The sequence below is a fragment of the Corythoichthys intestinalis genome, chromosome 10 (genome assembly GCF_030265065.1).
Source record: "Corythoichthys intestinalis isolate RoL2023-P3 chromosome 10, ASM3026506v1, whole genome shotgun sequence".
Taxonomy (NCBI): domain Eukaryota; kingdom Metazoa; phylum Chordata; class Actinopteri; order Syngnathiformes; family Syngnathidae; genus Corythoichthys; species Corythoichthys intestinalis.
Window position 1 is genome coordinate 10,986,368 of NC_080404.1, and position 23,214 is coordinate 11,009,581.

General features: G+C 39.1%; 1 protein-coding gene across 1 annotated transcript in view; it reads right to left on the bottom strand.

Moving 5' to 3' along the window:
- The window catches only part of eys (eyes shut homolog), a 522,745-nt gene that overhangs the window by 384,920 nt on the left and 114,611 nt on the right, over positions 1-23,214 (bottom strand). Inside the window, exon 13 of the mRNA XM_057847548.1 lies at positions 13,437-13,559. Within this exon, the coding sequence (XP_057703531.1) occupies positions 13,437-13,559 (123 nt within the window). The remainder of the gene's footprint in view (positions 1-13,436; positions 13,560-23,214) is intronic.

A 23,214-nucleotide genomic window follows, 5' to 3' on the forward strand; every position in this document is an offset into this window, starting at 1 on the left:
TAGTACTTGTTTGCTACAGTATTCAAGATATTTCATGTTAAAGTTTGACTACAAACATACATTGGTGTAATTATATAATATCAGTTTTACAAGTGTCCACATTTTTTAAAAAATGAGATGGATATGAAACATTGTGTGCCACCACCTATGAAATGTGTCTACATGAATGAATTTTTGCAAGTCTCATAATTATGTTCCAGGAAGCATTTTGCTTCTCGACCTACATTATTAAATAATGTTAAATAAGTGAAAGTCATGTATAGTCTTTAACGGGGCCAAGACAGTGATTTCACGATCAACGTTGATGTATTCAGAAGTATGTCCATATGAAGCAAATAACATGCATGAGCGCATGTGTAAACTGGCGTGAACACACAAGCATGTGAACACTCAGGCGCACGCAAAAAGAAAAGCATGTCATGTTTGGTAGGTTGTAAGTTGATTGGTTTTGCATTTGTGGATACTTCTCACAGAAGCAAGAGAGCACTGGCGACTGTGTATTTTCTCGAGTGCTGTGTTTTTTCCACACTCCCTGAATTCACCCAGTCACATGACAAGTCACATTGTTCCAATTAGCCAAATAAACAGTCCTGTAGGGACTATATAAGTGCCCTGCCTTGGGACTACTCCAATCAATGGATGGCGAGCTAGGAATCAAGGCCAGGAGCCTAATCCCAGTCACACACAAGAAACGTCTACAGCGCGACAATGTTGCTGCCACGACAACGCAGTGAAACACGGCCATTAAAGTCACTTAGCCAATGCACACAATCACCACACATCACAAGACCCAGTCGCAGTGCGGCCGCGTGTTAGACGCATCCCAGAAGCGCCTCAACGCGTCGCACGTGAGAAGAACGGCAGAGTTTATTATTTGACGCTACTTGCAAGTTAAGAGAAAGTAGCCTGACTCAGGACTGGCGAAGCCAGTCAGGCAGGTTTGGCCCTTCCTGAGTCAGACTCAGGACGGCCTGACTTGAGAGTTCAGCCATTAGCTGAGGAGGGGGTTGGGCGAAACCTTGCAGAGTCAGGCTACTTTCAGACACTGTTACTTCTTACTTGACAATAAACTGCTAAACTTCTAAGGATATTTTGATAATAGTATTTTAATAATTCTAATTTATTCGCATGTATTTGTTTGAATACCCTCTACATGTTAAAAAACATTTTTGAAAAGGTCAAATAACAATTTGCTGTGGATATACAGTGTATTGATATACATAGATATTTAGAAATACTACAACTAAGAACACCAAGCAACAGTGGTAAAAAGAAAAGCACCTCACATGAAATTGCTGGAAAAAAAAAATGCAAGATTAGTAAATACCACTCTTAATTCAGAAAGAAACTATCATTCAGGTTTCATACAATGGTGTAAATATTACATTTAATTTGAAATCAAATTAAATTAAACTGAACTAGTGCTCCACATGTATGTGCATGTGTTGTGGACCCTTCCGTTAGTTACAATTGTTTGTTTTGTTTGCTTTGCTTGAATTAAATGAAACAAGCTTGATACATCCAAATAATATTCTAACAGCTGATGACCAGTATTGTCTACTCTCAATGTGTTTTCTTCAGTCAGAAAAGCAATAGTTAAAAAAGATTAATCACGATAAAAAGTGCACTAATTCGGGGTGTAATGAATGAAAAAAGAGGACACCACTAATTGTAATGTTAGTTCATTGTTCATTGTGTTTCTTCATGCACTTAGTGCACTTTTTATCGTCGCTTTTGGTTACGTAACAACTGGCCGAACGGACTTATGACGTGCGTGAGTGTGAAGGGGTGTCCCAATTCGTAGGGCTGACGTTTCAAGCCCTACCCCTTATTGCTCCGTTTGAAGGGCCAAGGAATAGGGGTAAAAAAATAGAAATGGGATGCGGCCAGCGATGCATCAGTAATGGCCCCATTTACAAAACAAAGGCTACACTCCGTCCCAAAGTGGGACAGTCTTGGGTAGAGGTGGGAATCTTTGGGCACCTAACGATTCGATTACGATTACGATTCAGAGGCTACAATTCGATTATAAATCGATTATTGATGACACCCCGACCCCCACTATTAGCTGCTAATGTTTTGTACATTAGTTACAAAAACTGTTAAAAAAAAAAAAAAAAAAAAAGAAGCCTCGCAGGCTTAAATAAATGACTATTTCAGTATCAAGTTAACAGTTAAAAACAATAAATAATATACTCAAATCCCCATTCTGTATCAGCAGCTTTTAACTACATTCAATTTATTTAATGTTGTCAATCAACCGTTTAAGTTGTTAAAATTGCTCTCTGTTATTCCATAATTTCCCTTTTGTCGACTTTCGACATGTGAACGTTTTAAAACTATTTTAAAGATAGATTCAAGTCAATATTTTACCGATTTAGGAGTATTTTAGATAAAAAGTTAATTAGGTTCGCTTGGAAGGTTCGCTACAACAGCCTTGCAGGGAAGTCTACTGCTTTAAGATGGCGGCCATTTACTAACGCCCGCATCTAGCTTTCTGTACATGTGCTGCTATCGCCACCGAGTCTATTCTCCATCTAGTCCTATATAAATATGATATCTACCTCAACATTATGTATTGTGGACGTACTTTGTAGCAGCTTTCGGCAGCAGTCAGGTATGTTGTTGTTTTTTTTTTTTTTATCTCGCGGCATGAGTTGAGCTAGAGCCGTGAGTTGAGCATTGGCATTACCCGAGGGGCTGGGTAATGACAAGCATGATGTTTAGCTACTCTCACTCCGTTCCTCATTGCGTCCCGAAGACCGTGCGGCGCGCTGAGTGTGTTTTACTTCCGCTTTACTTGACATATTTCAATAATCGGAATTTGGATGTTTGTGAATCGTTCTCGAATCTTCCACGGCCATATCGCGAATAATCTAAGAATCGGAAATTTCGCACACCTCTAGTCTTGGGGATGATGCCAGGATGCCCCAAAATGGGACACCCATGGTACTTCTAGTTTTAAATACCCGTTACTCTCGCTCGATCTTGCAATTCTTGCGTGAACCGATCGTGCCGCTCCACACATGCGTTGCTCGTAAAACGTGTCCCATAGAAATTGACGCTGAGCGTCACTTGTGCGTTGACGCGCCGGCATTGCTCATGCACCATAGACGTTTCTGGTGTTTTACCGGGGTAAGGACAGACTTTTTTGTCCTTCAACATAATTGTCACGCCCAGGGTCTGATAGAAGGGTCTGCAACCTGTTTTCTCTCCCCACTACTTATGTCAAGTATGTGATACCCGCTCATCGTCCGTTGGATCAATCAAATCCATCTATTGGACACTGACGTTGTTTATCCATAAAGCCTAAAGACATTCATGCTTGGCAGTTCGTCACCCGTGTACATTTAGTTGGGGAAATTGAATCTTGGTTTCAGAATCAAGCAAGTACAGTTGATTAACAGTGACTTGTGTGCACATTGATATACTGCATAGGACTGCAACTAATTATTGGGTTTTGTGTTCACATTTTTTTTGTACAATATCCACTCACATCAAACCAACTAGTCTGTCTTTACGCACTGTCGCTGCCCTCCAGTAGCCGAACCTGGCCTCTCTGAAAAGCCAATCATTGGTACACCTCAGTGGTGCTATTAACACCATGCGTCCTACTTGTTAAATGCTTGGTTTCTCCCAAGAAGAACTCAGTAATATATACAGTGCCTTGCAAAAGTATTCGGCCCCCTTGAACCTTGCAACCTTTCACCACATTTCAGGCTTCTAACATAAAGATATAAAATTTTAATTTTTTGTCAAGAATCAACAACAAGTGGGACACAATCGTGAAGTGGAACAAAATTTATTGGATAATCTAAACTTTTTTAACAAATAAAAAACTGAAAAGTGGGGCGTGCAATATTATTCGGCCCCCTTGCGTTAATACTTTGTAGCGCCACCTTTTGCTCCAATTACAGCTGCAAGTCACTAGGAGTATGTTTCTATCAGTTTTGCACATCGAGAGACTGACATTCTTGCCCATTCTTCCTTGCAAAACAGCTCGAGCTCAGTGAGGTTGGATGGAGAGTGTTTGTGAACAGCAGTCTTCAGCTCTTTCCACAGATTCTCGATTGGATTCAGGTCTGGACTTTGACTTGGCCATTCTACCACCTGGATACATTTATTTTTGAACCATTCCATTGTTGATTTGGCTTTATGTTTTGGATCATTGTCCTGTTGGAAGATAAATCTCCGTCCCAGTCTCAGGTCTTGTGCAGATACCAACAGGCTTTCTTCCAGAATGTTCCTGTATTTGGCTGCATCCATCTTCCCGTCAATTTTAACCATCTTCCCTGTCCCTGCTGAAGAAAAGCAGGCCCAAACCATGATGCTGCCACCACCATGTTTGACAGTAGGGATGGTGTGTTCAGGGTGATGAGCTGTGTTGCTTTTACGCCAAACATATCGTTTTGCATTGTGGCCAAAAAGTTCAATTTTGGTTTCATCTGACCAGAGCACCTTCTTCCAAATGTTTGGTGTGTCTCCCAGGTGGCTTGTGGCAAACTTTAAATGAGACTTTTTATGGATATCTTTGATAAATGGCTTTCTTCTTGCCACTCTTCCATAAAGGCCAGATTTGTGCAGTGTACGACTGATTGTTGTCCTATGGACACACTCTCCCACCTCAGCTGTAGATCTCTGCAGTTCATCCAGAGTGATCATGGGCCTCTTGGCTGCATCTCTGATCAGTTTTCTCCTTGTTTGAGAAGAAAGTTTGGAAGGACGGCCGGGTCTTGGTAGATTTGCAGTGGTCTGGTGCTCCTTCCATTTCAATATGATAGCTTGCACAGTGCTCCTTGAGATGTTTAAAGCTTGGGAAATCTTTTTGTATCCAAATCCAGCTTTAAACTTCTCCACAACAGTATCTCGGACCTGCCTGTTGTGTTCCTTGGTTTTCATAATGCTCTCTGCACTTTAAACAGAACCCTGAGACTATCACAGAGCAGGTGCATTTATACGGAGACTTGATTACACACAGTTGAATTCTATTTATCATCATCGGTCATTTAGGACAACATTGGATCATTCAGAGATCCTCACTTAACTTCTGGAGTGAGTTTGCTGCACTGAAAGTAAAGGGGCCGAATAATATTGCACGCCCCACTTTTCAGTTTTTTATTTGTTAAAAAAGTTTAAATTATCCAGTAAATGTTGTTCCACTTCACGATTGTGTCCCACTTGTTGTTGCTTCTTGACAAAAAAATTAAATTTCATATCTTTATGTTTGAAGCCTGAAATGTGGCGAAAGGTTGCAAGATTCAAGGGGGCCGAATACTTTTGCAAGGCACTGTATTTAGTGAATTACAACACCAGTTCCAATGAAGTTGGGATGTTGTGTGAAACATACAGTGGGGCAAATAAGTATTTAGTCAACCACTAATTGTGCAAGTTCTCCCACCTGAAAATATTAGAGAGGCCTGTAATTGTCAGCATAGGTAAACCTCAACCATGAGAGACAGAATGTGGAAAAAAAACAGAAAATCACATTGTTTGATTTTTAAAGAATTAATTTGCCAATCATGGTGGAAAATAAGTATTTGGTCAATACCAAAAGTTCATCTCAATACTTTGTTATGTACCCTTTGTTGGCAATAACGGAGGCCAAACGTTTTCTGTAACTCTTCACAAGCTTTTCACACACTGTTGCTGGTATTTTGGCCCATTGCTCCATGCAGATATCTTCTAGAGCAGTGATGTTTTGGGGCTGTCGTTGGGCAACACGGACTTTCAACTCCCTCCACAGATTTTCTATGGGGTTGAGATCTGGACACTGGCTAGGCCACTCCAGGACCTTGAAATGCTTCTTAAGAAGCCACTCCTTTGTTGCCCTGGCTGTGTGTTTGGGATCATTGTCATGCTGAAAGACCCAGCCACGTCTCATCTTCAATGCCCTTGCTGATGGAAGGAGATTTTCACTCAAAATCTCTCGATACATGGCCCCATTCATTCTTTCCTTTACATAAATCAGTCGTCGTGGTCCCTTTGCAGAAAAACAGCCCCTAAGCATGATGTTTCCAACCCCATACTTCACAGTGGGTATGGTGTTCTTCGGATGCAATTCAGTATTCTTTCTCCTCCAAACACGAGAACCTGTGTTTCTTTAGCCTGGTACTCCAGACTCACCGCTGTTCCAGCTATTGAGTCTGGCCACCATTAAGCGAAAAAAAATTTCCAGGGCGGAGCAAGCCACAGCAAACAGATAGCGGAGTGGACCAATCAGCGACGGGCGGGACGAGGGACTTGCGCGCGGAAGGAAACATACGAGGAGAGCGGACTTTATTCAACATGGCTAGCGCGAGACAGACTGTTGTCAATAACTTGTGTCGATGTGTTTTTGGTCATTTAAAACTGATTTTACCGTGGATTGGAACATATTCTCGGCTCTCCTGTTCACCATCTGTGTTGTTGTGGAGACAACTTCCGATGCGGAACAGTGACGTTGCTCGTTAAGAACACGTCACGCAAATAAACTAATCTGATTTGTCGATTGATTTTGTACTTGCTCGAGAGGCCATTAATGGGCTGGGTCCCAGACTATTCTCTCAGTGTTTGAAAAACACAGGGAGAACAGTCTGTCCGTGCCAGGCAAGTGTTTCTACCAAAAAGTTCTATTTTGGTTTCATCTGACCATAACACATTCTCCCAGTCCTCTTCTGGATCATCCAAATGCTCTCTAGCGAACGCAGACGGGCCTGGACATGTCCTGGCTTCAGCAGGGGGACACGTCTGGCAGTGCAGGATTTGAGTCCCTGCGGCGCATTGTGTTACTGTGGTCCCAGCTCTCTGTAGGTCATTCACTAGGTCCCCCCGTGTGGTTCTGGGATTTTTGCTCACTGTTTTTGTTATCATTTTGACGCCACGGGGTGAGATCTTACATGGGGCACCAGATCGAGGGAGATTATCAGTGGTCTTGTATGTTTTCCATTTTCTAATAAATGCTCCCACAGTTGATTACTTTACACCAAGCGTTTTACCTATTCCAGATTCAGTCTTCCCAGCCTGGTGCAGGTCTACAATTTTGTCTCTGGTGTCCTTCGACAGCTCTTTGGTCTTGGCCATAGTGGAGTTTGGAGTGTGACTGACTTAAGTTGTGGACAGGTGTCTTTTATACTGATAATGAGTTAAAACAGGTGCCATAAATACAGGTAATGAGTGGAGCCTCGTTAGACCTCGTTAGAAGAAGTTAGACCTCTTTGACTGCCAGAAATCTTGCTTGTTTGTAGGTGACCAAATACTTATTTTCCACTCTAATTTGCAAATAAATTCTTTAAAAATCAAACTGTGATTTTCTGTTTTTTTTTTCACATTCTGTCTCTCATGGTTGAGGTTTACCCATGTTGACAATTACAGGCCTCTCTAATCTTTTCAAGTACGAGAACTTGCACAATTGGTGGTTGACTAAATACTTATTTGCCCCTCTGTAAATGAAAATTGATGACAATGATTTGCCAATCATGTTCAACCAATAGTTTGATTGACTATGCTACAAAGACATTTAATTTTCAAAGTGAGAAACTATATTGTTCTTGGAATATAATCATTATTTCGGATTAAGATAATTAACAATATTATAATGTTACTTATTATTAATCGTAAGGTTGAACAATCAATAAAAGTCTCATGGCAGTAGAAAATATTCTACATATAATTATCCTAATATAAAATATTGCTTTAAAAGATGACTGAATAATGTATGTTTTGGAACTACTATATTCACAGGATTGCATCTAATTAATTTCACAGGAAATCTGATTCAAAAGCATCAAATGTTTTTTTCTGATAATGACTGAAGACATAAATTTTGTTCATTTTCCAGCATTACATTCCATCAACACAATTGTAGGAACATGGCATTCTATAGTAAAACATATGCGAAATAAGTTTTGCAAACAATTAGACTCGCACAGATTAGATATATTATGAAAACCCAACTGACACATCTAAGTAAAGGCAAGATTTTAGAGCATGCCCTAGAGAGGTGATGTAGGACAGAAGCTTGCGGCAAGTTGCTTTCATTTACATAAGGAATCACTCACACTCCTTCATTTTGACATATGCCTAGAGTATGTGAAACAGGAGTAATGAAGTCACTCAGTTGTTGATTCGGTTGGATGTATTTCTACCAAACAGAGTAGAAAAGGCTGAAATATGAGCTTACAATCACCAACATGCTTTTGATTGCAAATTTCAAAGTAAGTATAGATAGATGTATGCATAGTATTATAATAGATTTGTGTCTAGCCACATTTGCACACATTCAGTCAAACCCTGTGGGCAAGCACTTTCTTTAATTGGCACTAAAATTATACAAAAGTCAGCTGTAATGTAATTAATACAGAACACTTATGTGAATCGACATACATTACAGACCTTACCTGCAAGCCCATTAAGGGCCATTACCATTTTTATACATACATTGTGTTATGCCATAAAGACCCAAAAATGAGAGAGAACACATACAATGTATGATGTTAATACAGTATAAAGTACAATCAAGGGCATAGACTTGCATAGGGACGGTATGGACATTACACTACCAACTTTTCAGAATGCTCAAATTGTCCCCACCAGCTTTTAAGCAGCCTTATTCGCATTATATAATGTGTTCAGTCATACATGTAAATTAGATTGTCTTCCCATATGTTGTAAGGATACCATTAAATTATCCTACCTAATAATTCAATTTAATTCAATTGAATAATAACAATTGAATAATAACAATAATAATCCCACCATTAAATTCATTTTCATTATGTTCAGACTTACATTTACCTCTTTTCCCTTGCTGAATGTGCCGGTCCATTTTTTTGTCCCCTCAAATGCACGTTTGGTTGGTTGATGGCTTGAAAACACACTCACACACACACATGCACTGCCCTGACAGAAATACTGTACATGCCAACAACATGCCGCCCCCTTTGAAGAGGAGGGATATTGAAAGGGTTTTTTTCGGCCAGCACCAGCAGCCACTGTAAGTCTGAGTTAGTATACCATTAAACTGAGTGAACTTGCTAACATGCAAAACTTTAGTAGGAAGCTTTTTAGAGAGAAGTGTCCTCCTGTATGTGTTTTCAACTGTTAACATTAATAAACTGTGAGAAATGAAGTGAACTCTGCTAGAATCTATAGAACCAGGAAAAACCTGACTAAGAATCTTCTTGATAGTCAAAAAAACACATACTGATGATTTTCTTCTTGTTTACATCCTGGTCTAGAAGGATAGAAGGCTAGAGCATGTCGTGACTACACTTTTGAACCAAATATTTATTATTGCATTTCATTTATTAATTAAAATGTATTTATTTATTTTCTACATTATTTATTTAAAATATTTTTATTTGCAGCCTATGCAGACATTTTTACAGATAGTCATAAATTTATCATAATCAAGGTAAAAAGTTTAATTAATCCCGATTTAGTTTTTTTTTCCATAAATGCACAACCCGCTTATGCATTTCAGAGATACATACTTGTGGACAAAAGCAGTAATGTTTGACCTGAAGGAAGGCTATGTTTGTATTTATTTTTGTTATTCCCTGGCTAAGAAGTTTTTTTTTTTATGTTACAGTGCCCTCCATAATTATTGGCACCCCTGGTTAAGATGTGTTTTTTAGCTTCGTATATATATTTTTTTAAGTTCAAATAATATGGGACCTTAATGGAAAAAAAGAGAAAAATCCAACCTTCAATACAAGTGCATTTATTCAGTGGGGAAAAAATACCACATAAAGAAAAAATTATTTGACATCAAATAATGTGTGTCACAATTATTAGCACCCCTGGTGTTAATACTTTGTACAACCCCCTTTTGCCAACAAAACAAGGTCTGGGGACTGAGATGGCCATGGGAGGAGCTTGATTTTGTGTCTGGTGAACCATTTCTGTGTAGATTTGGCCATATGTTTAGGGTCATTGTCTTGCTGAAAGACCGAGTGACGACCCATCTTCAGCTTTCGGGCAGAGGGCAACAGATTTTGATTTAAAATGTCTTGGTATTTCAAAGAATTCATGATGCCATGCACCCTAACAAGGTTTCCAGGGCCTTTGGAAGCGAAACAGCCCCACAGCATCACAGACCCACCCCCATACTTCACAGTGGGTATGAGGTGCTTTTCAGCATGCATGGCACGCCAGACCCACTTAGAGTGTTTGGTTCCAAAAAGCTCAATCTTGGTCTCATCTGACCAAAGCACACGGTCCCAGGCTTCAACTGGCCAGACACACGTAGAGTACTTGTTGCCAAAAAGCTCAATCTTGGTCTCATCTGACCAAAGCACACGGTCCCAGGCTTCAACTGGGCAGACCCATTTAGAGTGTTACTAAGCCTGGGCAGACCCATTTAGAGTGTTACTAAGAGTCCCAGTTGAAGCCTGGGACCGTGTGATCTGGTCAGATGAGACCAAGATTGAGCTTTTTGGCAACAAACACTCTAAGTGGGTCTGGCTTCAACTGGGACCGTGTGCGTTGGTCAGATGAGACCAAGATTGAGCTTTTTGGAACCAAACACTCTAAGTGGGTCTGTTGTGCCACGAAAGATGCGCATGCTGAAAAGCACCTCATACCCACTGTGAAGTATGGGGATGGGTCAGTGATGCTGTGGGGCTGTTTCGCTTTCAAAGGCCCTGGGAACCTTGTTAGGGTGCATGGCATCATGAATGCTTTGAAATACCAGAACAGTTTAAATCAAAATCTGTTGCCCTCTGCCCGAAAGCTGAAGATGGGTCGTCACTGGGTCTTTCAGCATGACAATGACCCTAAACATATGCCCAAATCTACACAGAAATGGTTCACCAGACACAAAATCAAGCACCTCCCATGGCCATTTCAGTCCCCAGACCTTGTTTTGTTGGCAAAAGGGGGTTGTACAAAGTATTAACACCAGCGGTGCTAATAATTGTGACACACATTATTTGATGTCAAATATTTTTTTCTTTTTGTGAGATTTTTCCCCCACTGAATAAATGCACTTGTATTGAAGGTTGGATTTTTCTCTTTTTTTTCCATTAAGGTCCCATATTATTTGAATTTTAAAAAATTATTAGAAGCTAAAAAACACATCTTAACCAGGGGTGCCAATAATTATGGAGGGCATTGTATATTTAGTTTATTTATTTTGACAATTTTGAGTGGTCTTAAGACGAATGTTAACTTTTTGCATTCCTGGATAGTTTAGAAATTATTAACAAGTTTGTATTTAAATTTGCTATTCGTTTTTGTTTGAATCGAACAGCTTATCACAGGAACCAATACACATGAAAGTTAGTGCGTATAAGTCAATACAGTGTTGTGATCCTGCCTTACGTTCAGCATTGATGCCTTTCTCCCTGTCTGCAGACTGCTAGGGTGCGAGACGGACCGTTCTCCTCTGAGGTAAGGCTAACCAGCAACATCTGTGGCTCATGAGTAGCCTTTTTAAGCCAGGTCAAACATGCAACAGTTGCCAGATGATTCCAGCACCAACATTATTCGTAGCCTCGCTCCAGAGAACACCACACTTTTCCATGTACTTGCTTTTGTAGTTATTCCATTGAAATTGTTGTCCTGGTCAAATTTTATTTTAGTTATTTATTTATTTTGGGGAAAGTGCATTTTCCCCCTTTCTGGGTAATTTTGTGTTGGAAACTCTGTTTTTTAAATAAATTCGACACCACCTCTGCAACTGGGTCCTTGGCCTTTCCTGACCGTACCGTAACATACAGATTTATTTTGCATTGATCATTTCACCTATCAATTAATTAGGTTCATATTCATGACAAATGTAGCCCTGACCCTCATTCACCCAATTTGTTTGGTCTTACTAATGTTCCGTCCCCAGCAAAAAGTGTACTTCCAGGTTATGCTGTTATCGGTTATTAAAATGGGTGAAAAGACTAATTATCTCCCGATTAGTCAGCCGACTATTTTTACGATTAGTCGACTAATCTAATAATTTTTTACCCCTTTCTTTACTAATTTAGCAATGGCATTTTTGATGACACTTATTAATTCACAAAACCATTTTGGAACACTTAAATTCTTTTTTAAAGTACAAATAAACAGGTAAATAACAACAATAAATCATAAATAAACAATGAGGTCAAATGCTGATCGCATTCACTAGTGCAAAAAAATGGGATGTAAACAGATTCAGAACACTGACTTCGCCTTTTCAACATGATTCAAAACAAGTCTTAAAAAATATCTAGCATTAATATAGTATACTACTATACACCAGTATAATAGTAGTATAATAATTATTCATTGCCATTCAGAATTTTAATAAACTATGTCATTTTAAAGCTATTCTTAGAGTAGAATCTGATGAAGTATGTGGGAGTAACTCCAGAAATCGTATTTATATGAAGAACATTACATGCTTTAATTTTTAAATGTTCACCGGAAGTACGTTACCTAAACCGTTAACCGAAAGCTTAACACTCTGCAAAAAAAGCTCTTTTTGTCATTGTATGATGTGTCAGTAATCAATCTTTTTTTATCATTTTTTTCGTTTGCAAATGCCGTTAACCAGCAACTTTTCATGTTTGAAGTGTCACCTTTTAACCGCAAGTTTGTGTTTTGGAGAAAACTGCCAATGTTTTATAGCAGGCTAAAGTAGGTTGTCTTTTTCCCCCATTTGCCTCAATGTAGCAATGATAACGTTTATAGTGTTTAATATGGATGTGTTTCCTTATTTTGTATGTCTAAACTTTAATTCGACGGTGTGTTAATGACCAATAAACATTTGTGAATGAAACTGGAGTCTCATATGCAATCAGCACGCACTCACAAATGTATGCACACGCTCGTAGCAATAATATGCAGCTGTGAAAATTACCGCCCTCCTTTTTCTTTACCATGCGATAAATGGACTCATTATAATTGCCTCCTGCCGTCTTCCAACATTACAACTGGGTGACGGAGCTTTAGTTGTTCATTCATGGCCGACGTGCAGCCAAGCCTGGCATTGAAGAGACAGGACACAACAGTGTACCTTCCTTTGTTTTGTTGGAATAAGTCAATGTTTTGGCCACTCTGGTGCGCTTTTTTGGCTTTGTGCCGCTTTCCCTGCTTGCATACCAAGCGTCCGACACTAAAAAAAAATCTCCCGACACCCCCTCCCCACCTTAAAAATTTTCTCCTGGGATCTACACAATTCACGTAGGTCTCCCTTTTTGACTTCAAAATGGCGAATTTTGCCGAAAGGTGAGAGATTTTCATGCCTGTGTTATATCGTCCCTCCAATGTTGAGACAAAACCTACTGTACGCCCTTGAATACAACATACTGTATATACAATATACGTATACCAGAACATTAACACATTTCTGTCCTGAAATCTCACATTCGACTTAAAAAAAAAACAATCTTTCAATTCAAAATCATTCTAATTTTGAATACATTTTTCGTCAATGAGTCCTTCAAAATCAAAGTGAATTGCGTTAAATAGTCTTTGCCTACCTTTTTCACATACACAAGATACATTTTGCCCATCCTCTGTTTCTGTGCACATTATAGTATGTTCAGTGCACATTCCTAAAATGCAAAGGTCGATATCAATGGAGCAGTCTTTACCCTTGAATCCTGTAATGAAAATAAGAGTTGATAGTTAAAATATAAAACACATGAAAATGCAACCCACAGATATATGTACAGTATGTGTATGGATGTGTTTTATAAGGTGAATACACCTTTTAGCACATTCATGCATTATTGATTCTTCCCTTGCAATCCTGATGCTGTGTATGCAATATGTTAATTGAGCATCTCATTGACAGTGACCAAACTTACCTCACCGATGGAGATCACATTTATCTAAAGCACCAAATGGACATCTGTTTGCCACTGATTGAAACCAATGTCAATATCTATAGTTTTAAGTCCAGTGAGTGTTGGGTAGTTCTTTTTCTAAGTGAGCCAATTCTAAGTTGAGTGCACAAATTTTAAAATAAAACTGTTCAGTTCAAAGGTTAACAGCTTTAACACTACAATCTACAAACAGCAGGTTGAACTGTCTTTTTATAAGTGTAATCAAAACCAGAGGTGGGTAGTAATGCGTTACATTTATTGGGCTACAGGCAGGAGGGCAGCTAGGCAGGTAGGTAGGTAGGTAGGTATGTAGGTAGATTGTTGTGTGGAAAAACACTGAACATATTGTATACGCAGTATTATAGTAGTGCTACTATTGAAATTCTAAGATGTAATATATCAATTGTAACTTTTAAACTAGTTTCTCTAATGAAAATGCTTTTCAATTATACACTTTTCTTTCATTGAAACAAATACGCATGTCTGGTTAGGTGCAGAGGAAGTTAGAGTAGCCATTTTTTTTTTTTAGTAAAGTAAGAGTAGCGTTACTTCAAAATAATATTACTCAACTAAAAGTAAAGGCAGTTTAGAAATAGCCTAGTGTGAAGAGTTCAGCGGCAACCTATGCATTGTGTATGTGGGAGGGGACTTCTCGGCAAAAGTTAGCGGTAGACGGCCGTTTTAGGCGGAACCACAAGTTTGAATGAATTTGCGCCGAGATGTGGGGCCCAAAAGAGAGCCTTGCTCTATTTTCAGAGCGCCGCTACGCCTACGTCAACAACGGTTGCAGTAGCAATTTGTGCTATCAGGCTGTTTCCGCGGACGGATATAAGCAAATCATGGCCGATGAAACCTTGATAAATGCGTTTTTTAAAAGTTTCGCGAGCTCTGGGGCACTCGAAAAATGACTCTCATACCTCTCCTTGCTAAGCCAAATGGTACCTCGATGTACGTTTGTGTGGAAATGTAGTTCACCAACAAGAACAAAAAAAATTTCACCTTCTCACCCAAACAAGTAAAACTAACACACACAACTAATATAATGCCCCGTACTCCTTGAAATAGGATAATTAACTGTTTTCTTGAGCAACAGTGAAAAATAAGCGCATTGGTGCTTGGGACGATTGTAAATATGCGTGCCGCTTTTCACTTCCTGACAGTGTCTACGTCAGGCTACGTGGTTCCTCCCGTTTTATGCTTGCCGCGGGCCGCTCTTCACACTGATCTGACGCTCGTGTGGAGAGGCCTTAAAAGTAGTCATCCAAAAAATGTACGAAAGTACAAGTAAAAAAGTACCCGGTGATAGAATACTCAAGTAATGAGTAACTTTGTGAGTTACTGCTTGGAGTGTGATATACGTATATTTTTTATTTAAACAATGGTATTTTTTTCTCAGCATATCTTTATGAACTGTTATTATTATACTGTACTATAACCTATTACATGACCATATCAGGCCCGAAAAAAATAAACCAAAATAATTGGATTCAAACTAGAAAATGAAACACTTCCCGTCCAAAGAGCAAGCATGCCCTCTAGTAGAGAAAAAACAATTTTCTACAATGAAGTGAAACAAATCCATTAGTTTCAAATAAATCGCTTCAAATAAAAACTTGGGGGAAGTTTCAAATAAATCAGCGCTTCCGAATCATGTTGACTCTATGTCAATTAGTTGAATTTTTACAGCGCTTTAAAGACGCCACATGGTTGAACAGGCCGGCGTGATTACATGACTTCCGACTGCAAACCTGAATCTGGTCATGCGACTGTATTGTTATGTCGAATTGGTATGTGGATAAATATATACGGAATCGTGACTATTGCTACATCTCATTGGTGAAACTGGTAGAGCAACTGTCATCATATCAGGCAAAAATAGTCCATATGTAGACTAAACATGAAAAATTTAACGACTCTTGTGTAGTGCAGTAAGAATAGCGTTTCAGCTTCACAAATCTACTCAGGAAAAGTAAAAAGTATGGCGTGGTAAAACTACTCTTAAAAGTACATTTATCTCAAAAACTTACTCAAGTAAATGTAATGGAGTAAAAGTAACGCGTTACTACACACCTCTGCTTCGGTGTACCGCATATAACACAACCAGTGTTGTTAATAAGTGCATTAGCATATAATGACATTTCTAACGGCGTTATTTTTTTCAGTAGTTAGTAATCTAATTAATTACTTTTCCCATCTTTGCAACGCCACCACCATTAGTGAGGATGTGAAGGGACGCAATACTACAATTTGGTTAACTGAGGTGCGAGTTGTCTGATTTTATCACAGCTGCCTGGGAGAGATCAGAGCGGGAGGGAAAGGAAGGAAGGTGGTGGTGAACCATTACAAACGCGATGATGATTGGATAGGTGGCCCGGAGCGTAAGCATAGCATTTGCATTCTCATTAGAATTTAGCATGGGGAGCCTCATCTTGAACTCTCAGGCTTTTTTTTTTTTTTTCTTAAACAATTTGTGGCGTACGGGTGGGTATAAATAACTGAAAATAATCTACTGTTTTCCTGCTGAGTGTACATTAGCATCACCAAATTGACATTGTGCTTGTAGACGCTACAATATAATAATAAATACATATATTTTTTAGTACCAAAAATTGTCACTTGCCCTAAAGGTTTCTTGAATGACGTATCCATGAACCTTTTGTGATGATTTTTAATCAAAACAACTAGAGCAAAGATAGGAGAGGCAGGAGATTCAGAGCCTCAGCTGCATATTGATAAATATATTTATATACTGTATATTAGGGGTGTGATGATAAACAAGTCACATTTCAGTATGGGGGTCAGGGTTCGGTACGGGTTCAGTACAACAGGAAAAACAAAAAGCCTTTTTTTTCTTCACAGCATTTGAAAGTTAAAGTCTGTATGCTGTTACACTGTTATATAGGTGATGTTTTTTTTATGTAAAAAGTGTGACCTACTTTTTAAAAATGAAAAAAATCAGTTCAATTTAATCAAATTAATACATTTTTTATAAGAAAGATGTTATAGAATGTATAATGTAAAAATGTGTAGAACGTGAAAAGTAAGTTCAGTTACTTTGCTGAGTGACTAATTATTCTTGCAATGAGGTAACTGAGTTAGTAACTCAATTTTCGGGAGACGTAATTTGTAACTGTAACTAATTATTACTTATTAATTACTTTTTTAACGTAAGATTAACAACGCTGAACACAACCATTTGACCTTCTAGCCAAGCTTCTTCCCTAGAAAATATAATACGTTAACTAGGTAATGTCCAGCTATTGCCCCCACAGACTGTTTCTAAGGTGATTAATAACCAATTGTGCATGCAATTCACTTGCCAGTTAATGTTGCATGAAAGAATGTCACATTTCCAGTGTCACAATCATCAACTAGAACACACTGTTCAGTCTGACAACCATCTTATCTCAATTATGAGTACTCAATGTCATCATGTTTTTTCTTAAAATTTAAAACTGAAAATAATTGACTACCATGCCATACCATAGCATGATTAAAGGTAAACTTGCACTGACAGTCTGCTCTTATTGTCTCTAATACTTCAAGTCAGCATATTTTAATAGCCATTTTATTACCATCCACGTACCTTACTATACATCTGCTGGTAGGAAGATTAACATTGGCATCTGTATATTACAGTTTCCATGTTACCACTGAGGCCAGTAGTCTTGTTTATTACAACCACTTAAAGAGATGTTGGCCTTATTTATTTCACCAAACATTATCATCAAATATATTGAATGTGATTACAAAAATTGTAAAAACATTTACACAGTCCAAGCCTACATGGTGCCCTGGGCGACAAGACGCTTCGGCCCATTTCGTGTTTAAAGCGCTCTTACTCACTTGCCATTAGTACTACCTGCTCTACTTCCTGTGCAAAGGTAAAAGCATGCATCACAAAACAAAAGTCAACATTATTTAAAAAAAAAAAAAAAAAAAAACCGGGACTCCGGCATCGTAAAGTCAAAATTACGTAAGTCGGTTACGTCGTTGCCCGGGTACTACCTGTATTAAACAATTTGGGGTAACGATTTTTTGGGATGATCAGCAGACAAAACTGAGGGGATGATGACACTGTTCAATATGCTAATATTTGTCTGAGAGAAATAGTAACACATTATGACCAAGTTCTGAACCAATTTAAATTTCCTCTGGAAAATGTATTGGTAATTGTTGCATTGTTGCAATTGTTGTTGTGCAAACAGAACTTAACAACTGCACGGTACTTGCTATACAGTGGTTTGACATAGAAAAAAGAAAAACAATAGATTATCGTACCATAAAAACATAAAACATAAAAACAAAATTAATATAATTCATTAACTGGAACCACACGGCCATGTGGTCTGATTTCTCAGGAAGGAACGAGCATCCCCCTCAAACACACGCATGCACACGCACATATTATTGGGTTTCTGAACAAAAGATAAGCACATTAAAAACACCTGTCTATAAATCTGTCCGTGTAATAAACCAGTAATGGAGGCTCTACTCACACATTGGTGTTCTGTTTTTGTCCAAATCTAATTTTGGTCAAAATGCAGGAAATTAGTAAGAGCAGATTATCCACAGTGACGGATTTATTCTTTTGCTAATGTCATAAACACACCAAGTAAAAGGTACTGTGCAGGGTTCAAGCTGATTAATGTTTTAATGACCATGAATGTATTGTTCAGTAACATGTATTCCAATAACAAACTGCACAATGACCACAAAACAGGAGGAACATAGAATACTGTAAACACTAAGCCTGCATTAAACATGTCAGGTGGTATTTTATTTTATTTTTATTTTTTATATATTTTGACTTTTATTGCTTATAATGTGACATTGGACTGAAAATGCCAACAAGTGCTAGAAGCAGAAATGAGACTTGCGCAATCACGTGGTGATTAAATATTTTCTTGCCAGAAGGAGTCGTCAAATCGGCTGCTTACTGAAGAATGCAAAACAGCCTTCTGTTATGAGTTGATTAGAAATACTTTCTAGGACATTTGTTATGGAATATGTTACACATAGTTTAAAGTAGTACGGTTTTAAAGCAAGGTGTTATTGATTTAAGTTGAAAAAGCAAAAACAAAAGTCAACAGAACAAGAAAACAGGATAAAAAAAAACAACAACAACAACATGAATTGTAAGTAGAGATAGGCTGATTATCGGCGGCAATATTTGGAAATTGGACATATATCGGTATCAGCATTTTTGTTTTTTTAAATCCGACCGGCCGATATGAAAAAAATCTATTTAAAACAGGGTTATTTCAGCTCAGATGCAGCTGCACCTCTCTCTCCTGCCTGCTGTCTCCTACACTAGTATTCAGCCGTCATATGATTGGTTAAATGGTAATGGTAAATGTAATGCCTTTCCACATTTTTAAGGCCCTCAAAGCATTTCACACGATATCTTCATTTACCTACTTGTGACACAGCACCACGAAGAACATGGGGTTTACTATCTTGCCCAAGGATACTTAGACGAGGTCATCAGGGCGGAGAATCAAACCCACAACCTAGAGAACTACTACTCTACCACTGAACCACGCCACCAAGCGGCAGAGGCATTCAATAAACATGCTTTAGGCGTTTCAATCGCGTACCGCGCGAATGCTATTCTTAGGGCCCAAGTACACCAGATGCATGATTGTTGCGGTTCTGTGTTGACTGCGTGCCACGCAGTACGTCAAAAACAGGCAAATCATACCGGCTGCGCACGGCTGCGGTCCGCCAACTCCGTCCCCTCGTGAGCTCTCACGTGATCGCGCGCGATAATGTGCCATTTAAAACAACGACAAACACACGGAGTCTGTACTCATCAGAGAAGCAGAGAGAGAGCACATTTTTTTCCTTGCATATTGATATTGTAACGTTTGTTAAGCGGAAGTTCGGCCGCGAAAACAACACACGAGCTTCAACGCCTTTTCCTCTTTTTCTTCTTCCCGCCACCTCACCAATGCAAAAACAACAACTATATACACTGACGCTATCTAGTCCACCAATCGGAGCGTCGCGCTGGTGCACCAGCACACCAATGACAGCCCCGCGTTGGTGCATAAATTAACCCACCGATGACAGCCCCGGCGACGCTACAATATTTTAGTTGTGTCTGTCTCTTAATTCCAGATTGACTGCATCATGTTGAGATCAGGGCTCCGTGAGTGGGGGCTATTATGCCCTTGGTTGTGTCGGTGGGTTTATATCTTTGTGCACAATTAAAATTTATGGCACATAACATCTCATAGAGCTGTTATAAACAACTGTTAAATTTTAATATTATAATATATACTGTAATATTTATAAAATGGATAGCGAATTATATACTACACGAACTAAAAAACAGCGTACTTGGAATTGATGTCTCAACACTGCAGATTCCTGTGCCCAGCGCAAACTGTTGGTTGTTCAATGAAAAGTCAAGTAAAATGTAGGAAAGAAAGAGAAACGTCTTGAATAGACCACCAGGTCGAAACTTGTGGGTGTCTCTTTATTCTCTGTCGTACTTTTTCCCCTCGACTCTGTATACAAACCGACATTATGTGTGCGCCGGGCACGAGAATTTCTGCGGTGGAACCACTTCCAGATACGTTGTTTTTTTTTTTTCGCTCAAAGTTTTCAGCACGTCGTGTGTTTGATATCGTTGCCAGACAAACACACAAAAGAGGACACCTTGCAGCTTCGCTTTTAATGCTGTCCTTATAATAACGATCTGCTGCATCGTATATTATTTTGTGACTTTCCAGTTTCCACCTCCATGATGAAGCGCTCATCATCCATCTTCGCTCGTGTTTAAACCGTGATTAGGCACCTGGGCTTTTGACGTCAGGCCCATCTCCGCCAATTTTGTCGGATGCGTGTCCGGCAAAAATAGAAAATAGCCTATACCATCCGGCGGGCATGCGGCACGCCGGAGTTGGTTCGCAGTCAATTCAATTTCAATTTCAAAAAAGAACAAGCAGAGTAAACACTGCTGCTATGGAACTTGTAGAAAGGACTCTAGACATCACGACCGTCCACATATGAAAACTCAAAAACTCAGAGGGAAAAAATGTGAGAAATAGATCAACTGTCCAAAAGACCAGTTTAACACCAGTAAGTTGAAGCCATTCACCTTTACATGCAGGAAACATTTTGTGGGGGCCATGGTCCTACAGATTGACAATCCTGATCCATTACCTGCCCCGAATAGGTAAGCCATTTTGATATTTGCACTTATTTTTTAGCGTGGTGTTTTGCCGTGCTGCTTCTGTCTGACAATGAAGGACCTGAAAAAATGTTAAATTTTATTTATATATCACAACAGTCATGTAGACCTATTTTTCTAAAATATGGATATTTGAATAAATTAGCCATTTTTGGCCTTGGTCTTTTTGTAGTAAGCCTGTTCATGCCTACAGGTCGGCTACAGATTTAACAGCTTTACCTCTTCTGTTGTAAAGAAACAACCATAGTAAAGGGGAAGTCTAACTAGATTAAAAGGACTAATATTTGTTATCAATGAAAACATTTAAAGTGTTCGTTGGCTGTCACTGAACAGCATTTGCGATCACAACACAAAAATAGCATGGCAAATGGACAGTACTTACATAGCGCATTTATCTCCATGGTTACCATGCCCAAAGCGCTTAACATTAGCACACATTTACCCTTTCACGCACATATTCACACACCAATGGTGCTGCTGCATTGCAAGGCGCTGCCAACCCATTGGGGGCATTAGGGTTCAGTGCCTTGCCCAAGCTCACTTCGGCAGTGGCCAATCGTAGCTGGGAATCGAACCGCTGACCCTTCACTCCAAGGACAACTCCAGCTACCAACTGCGCCATGGCCGCATAAATTACCTCCAAAAACGGTTAGAGATGTAAGACAAACGGAGGATATAATACATAAGAAAGACAGGGCATATGGTGGTAAAGGATAGCTTGTTGAAACATGAGAATGTCATCGTTAGTATCGTAAGGCAACGCACACAAGAAAAAGGTGTCGATAAAAAAGCTAGCTCTGGATCAGGTTGGCTCTTTTTTCCGTCTTTTTCCGCCCTTGACACTCAAGCAATATCTTTAACTGAACATTTGTATGTTCTTCCACGTCTTTACCAGTGAATTTGGCACCAGCAAAATTATTTTCGGACAGAATTGGTAGGTTTAGCTCAGTAAACATCTCGTTTGTACACTATTTACATGCATCTAGCATGAGGGACCAATGCGCAAGTTTGACCCCCCGAGCAACAGTTGCTAACGTCATGAAAATTAATGAGCAAAGGTGACGTGTTACGTGCGTTATGCTGTTAAGTTCAGTGTTTGCACTATTCAGTTTTTTTACACCAATTTTAACACTTTTGCTGCAAATTAATATCAGCTCCAACAACCGGTTATCAGCCCGTTTAACAACTAATAATCGGTATCGGTCCTGAAAACCATAACAGTCGATCTTTAATTTTAAATAATGGAGAATTGTTCCTAGCACTAATTCATCAGTATGCTAAACCTTTGAAGTCATTTCGTAAACTCGTAAACTCCTTGCTGCTTCAAATTCCTTGTTTAAATTTCACATCCATCTGGATGTCAAGAAGTACAAATTCCTTTATTGTAAATTAAAAATAATGAGTCTTTAAAGTAACCTTGACCTTTAGTTGAAATCCATCAATGTATTTTAATCACACCAACATGTTTCATGCTCATGTTGTTGCACGTGACATTTTCCATTAAAATTAAAGGGCAGGTGAAGAGTTCAATTCTTGAGCATTTTCCTCATCTAAATTGTATTGAATGCATCATTCTCAAAACCCATAGTACAAATAAAAAAATTGAATGGACCGCATAGTTTTTAAGTTACTGCCATAGTGTTACTGAGCAACGAGGGACGTGCTTCACTGCCAGCTTCTACCTGCTGACGTAATTTACAGAAGACCTCACCAGCGCTTCAATATGCAAGTATAGCGCTACGCTATCCTGGCCATATATTGCAAACATTTTCTAGGTTTTACTGGTGAGATTCATCATGCCATCTCGATGTGTAGCGATGACTTGCACACACAAAGGCTCGAGACACTATCTATGGCCCAAAACACCTTCTTCTGCTGCTTCTGCTAGGATTTGGACATCTTTTGTGAGAGTCAAATGGAAGAACTTCTTCCCCGCTTCTCGATCGCTTCTTGGTTTTCAACATTTCAGCGACGACAGCTTCGAAAGCCTTGGGGAATACAACTTTGGTGTTTCAAAGATGTAAGTAGACCCTTACTGGCTTTTCTAATTCTAAAATTTGATGCAATCCTGTTGATATAGGAGGGCAAATCCTACTGCCTGTTCGTTGAAGTGCGAGCTGTTATTGTTGTTGCTGGTCTGTCATACGTAGATAAGACAGGTCGTACAGTCATATGAATTTGATACATTTATTACAAAATCAATACAACTATTCATCTGTTTTTGAAATT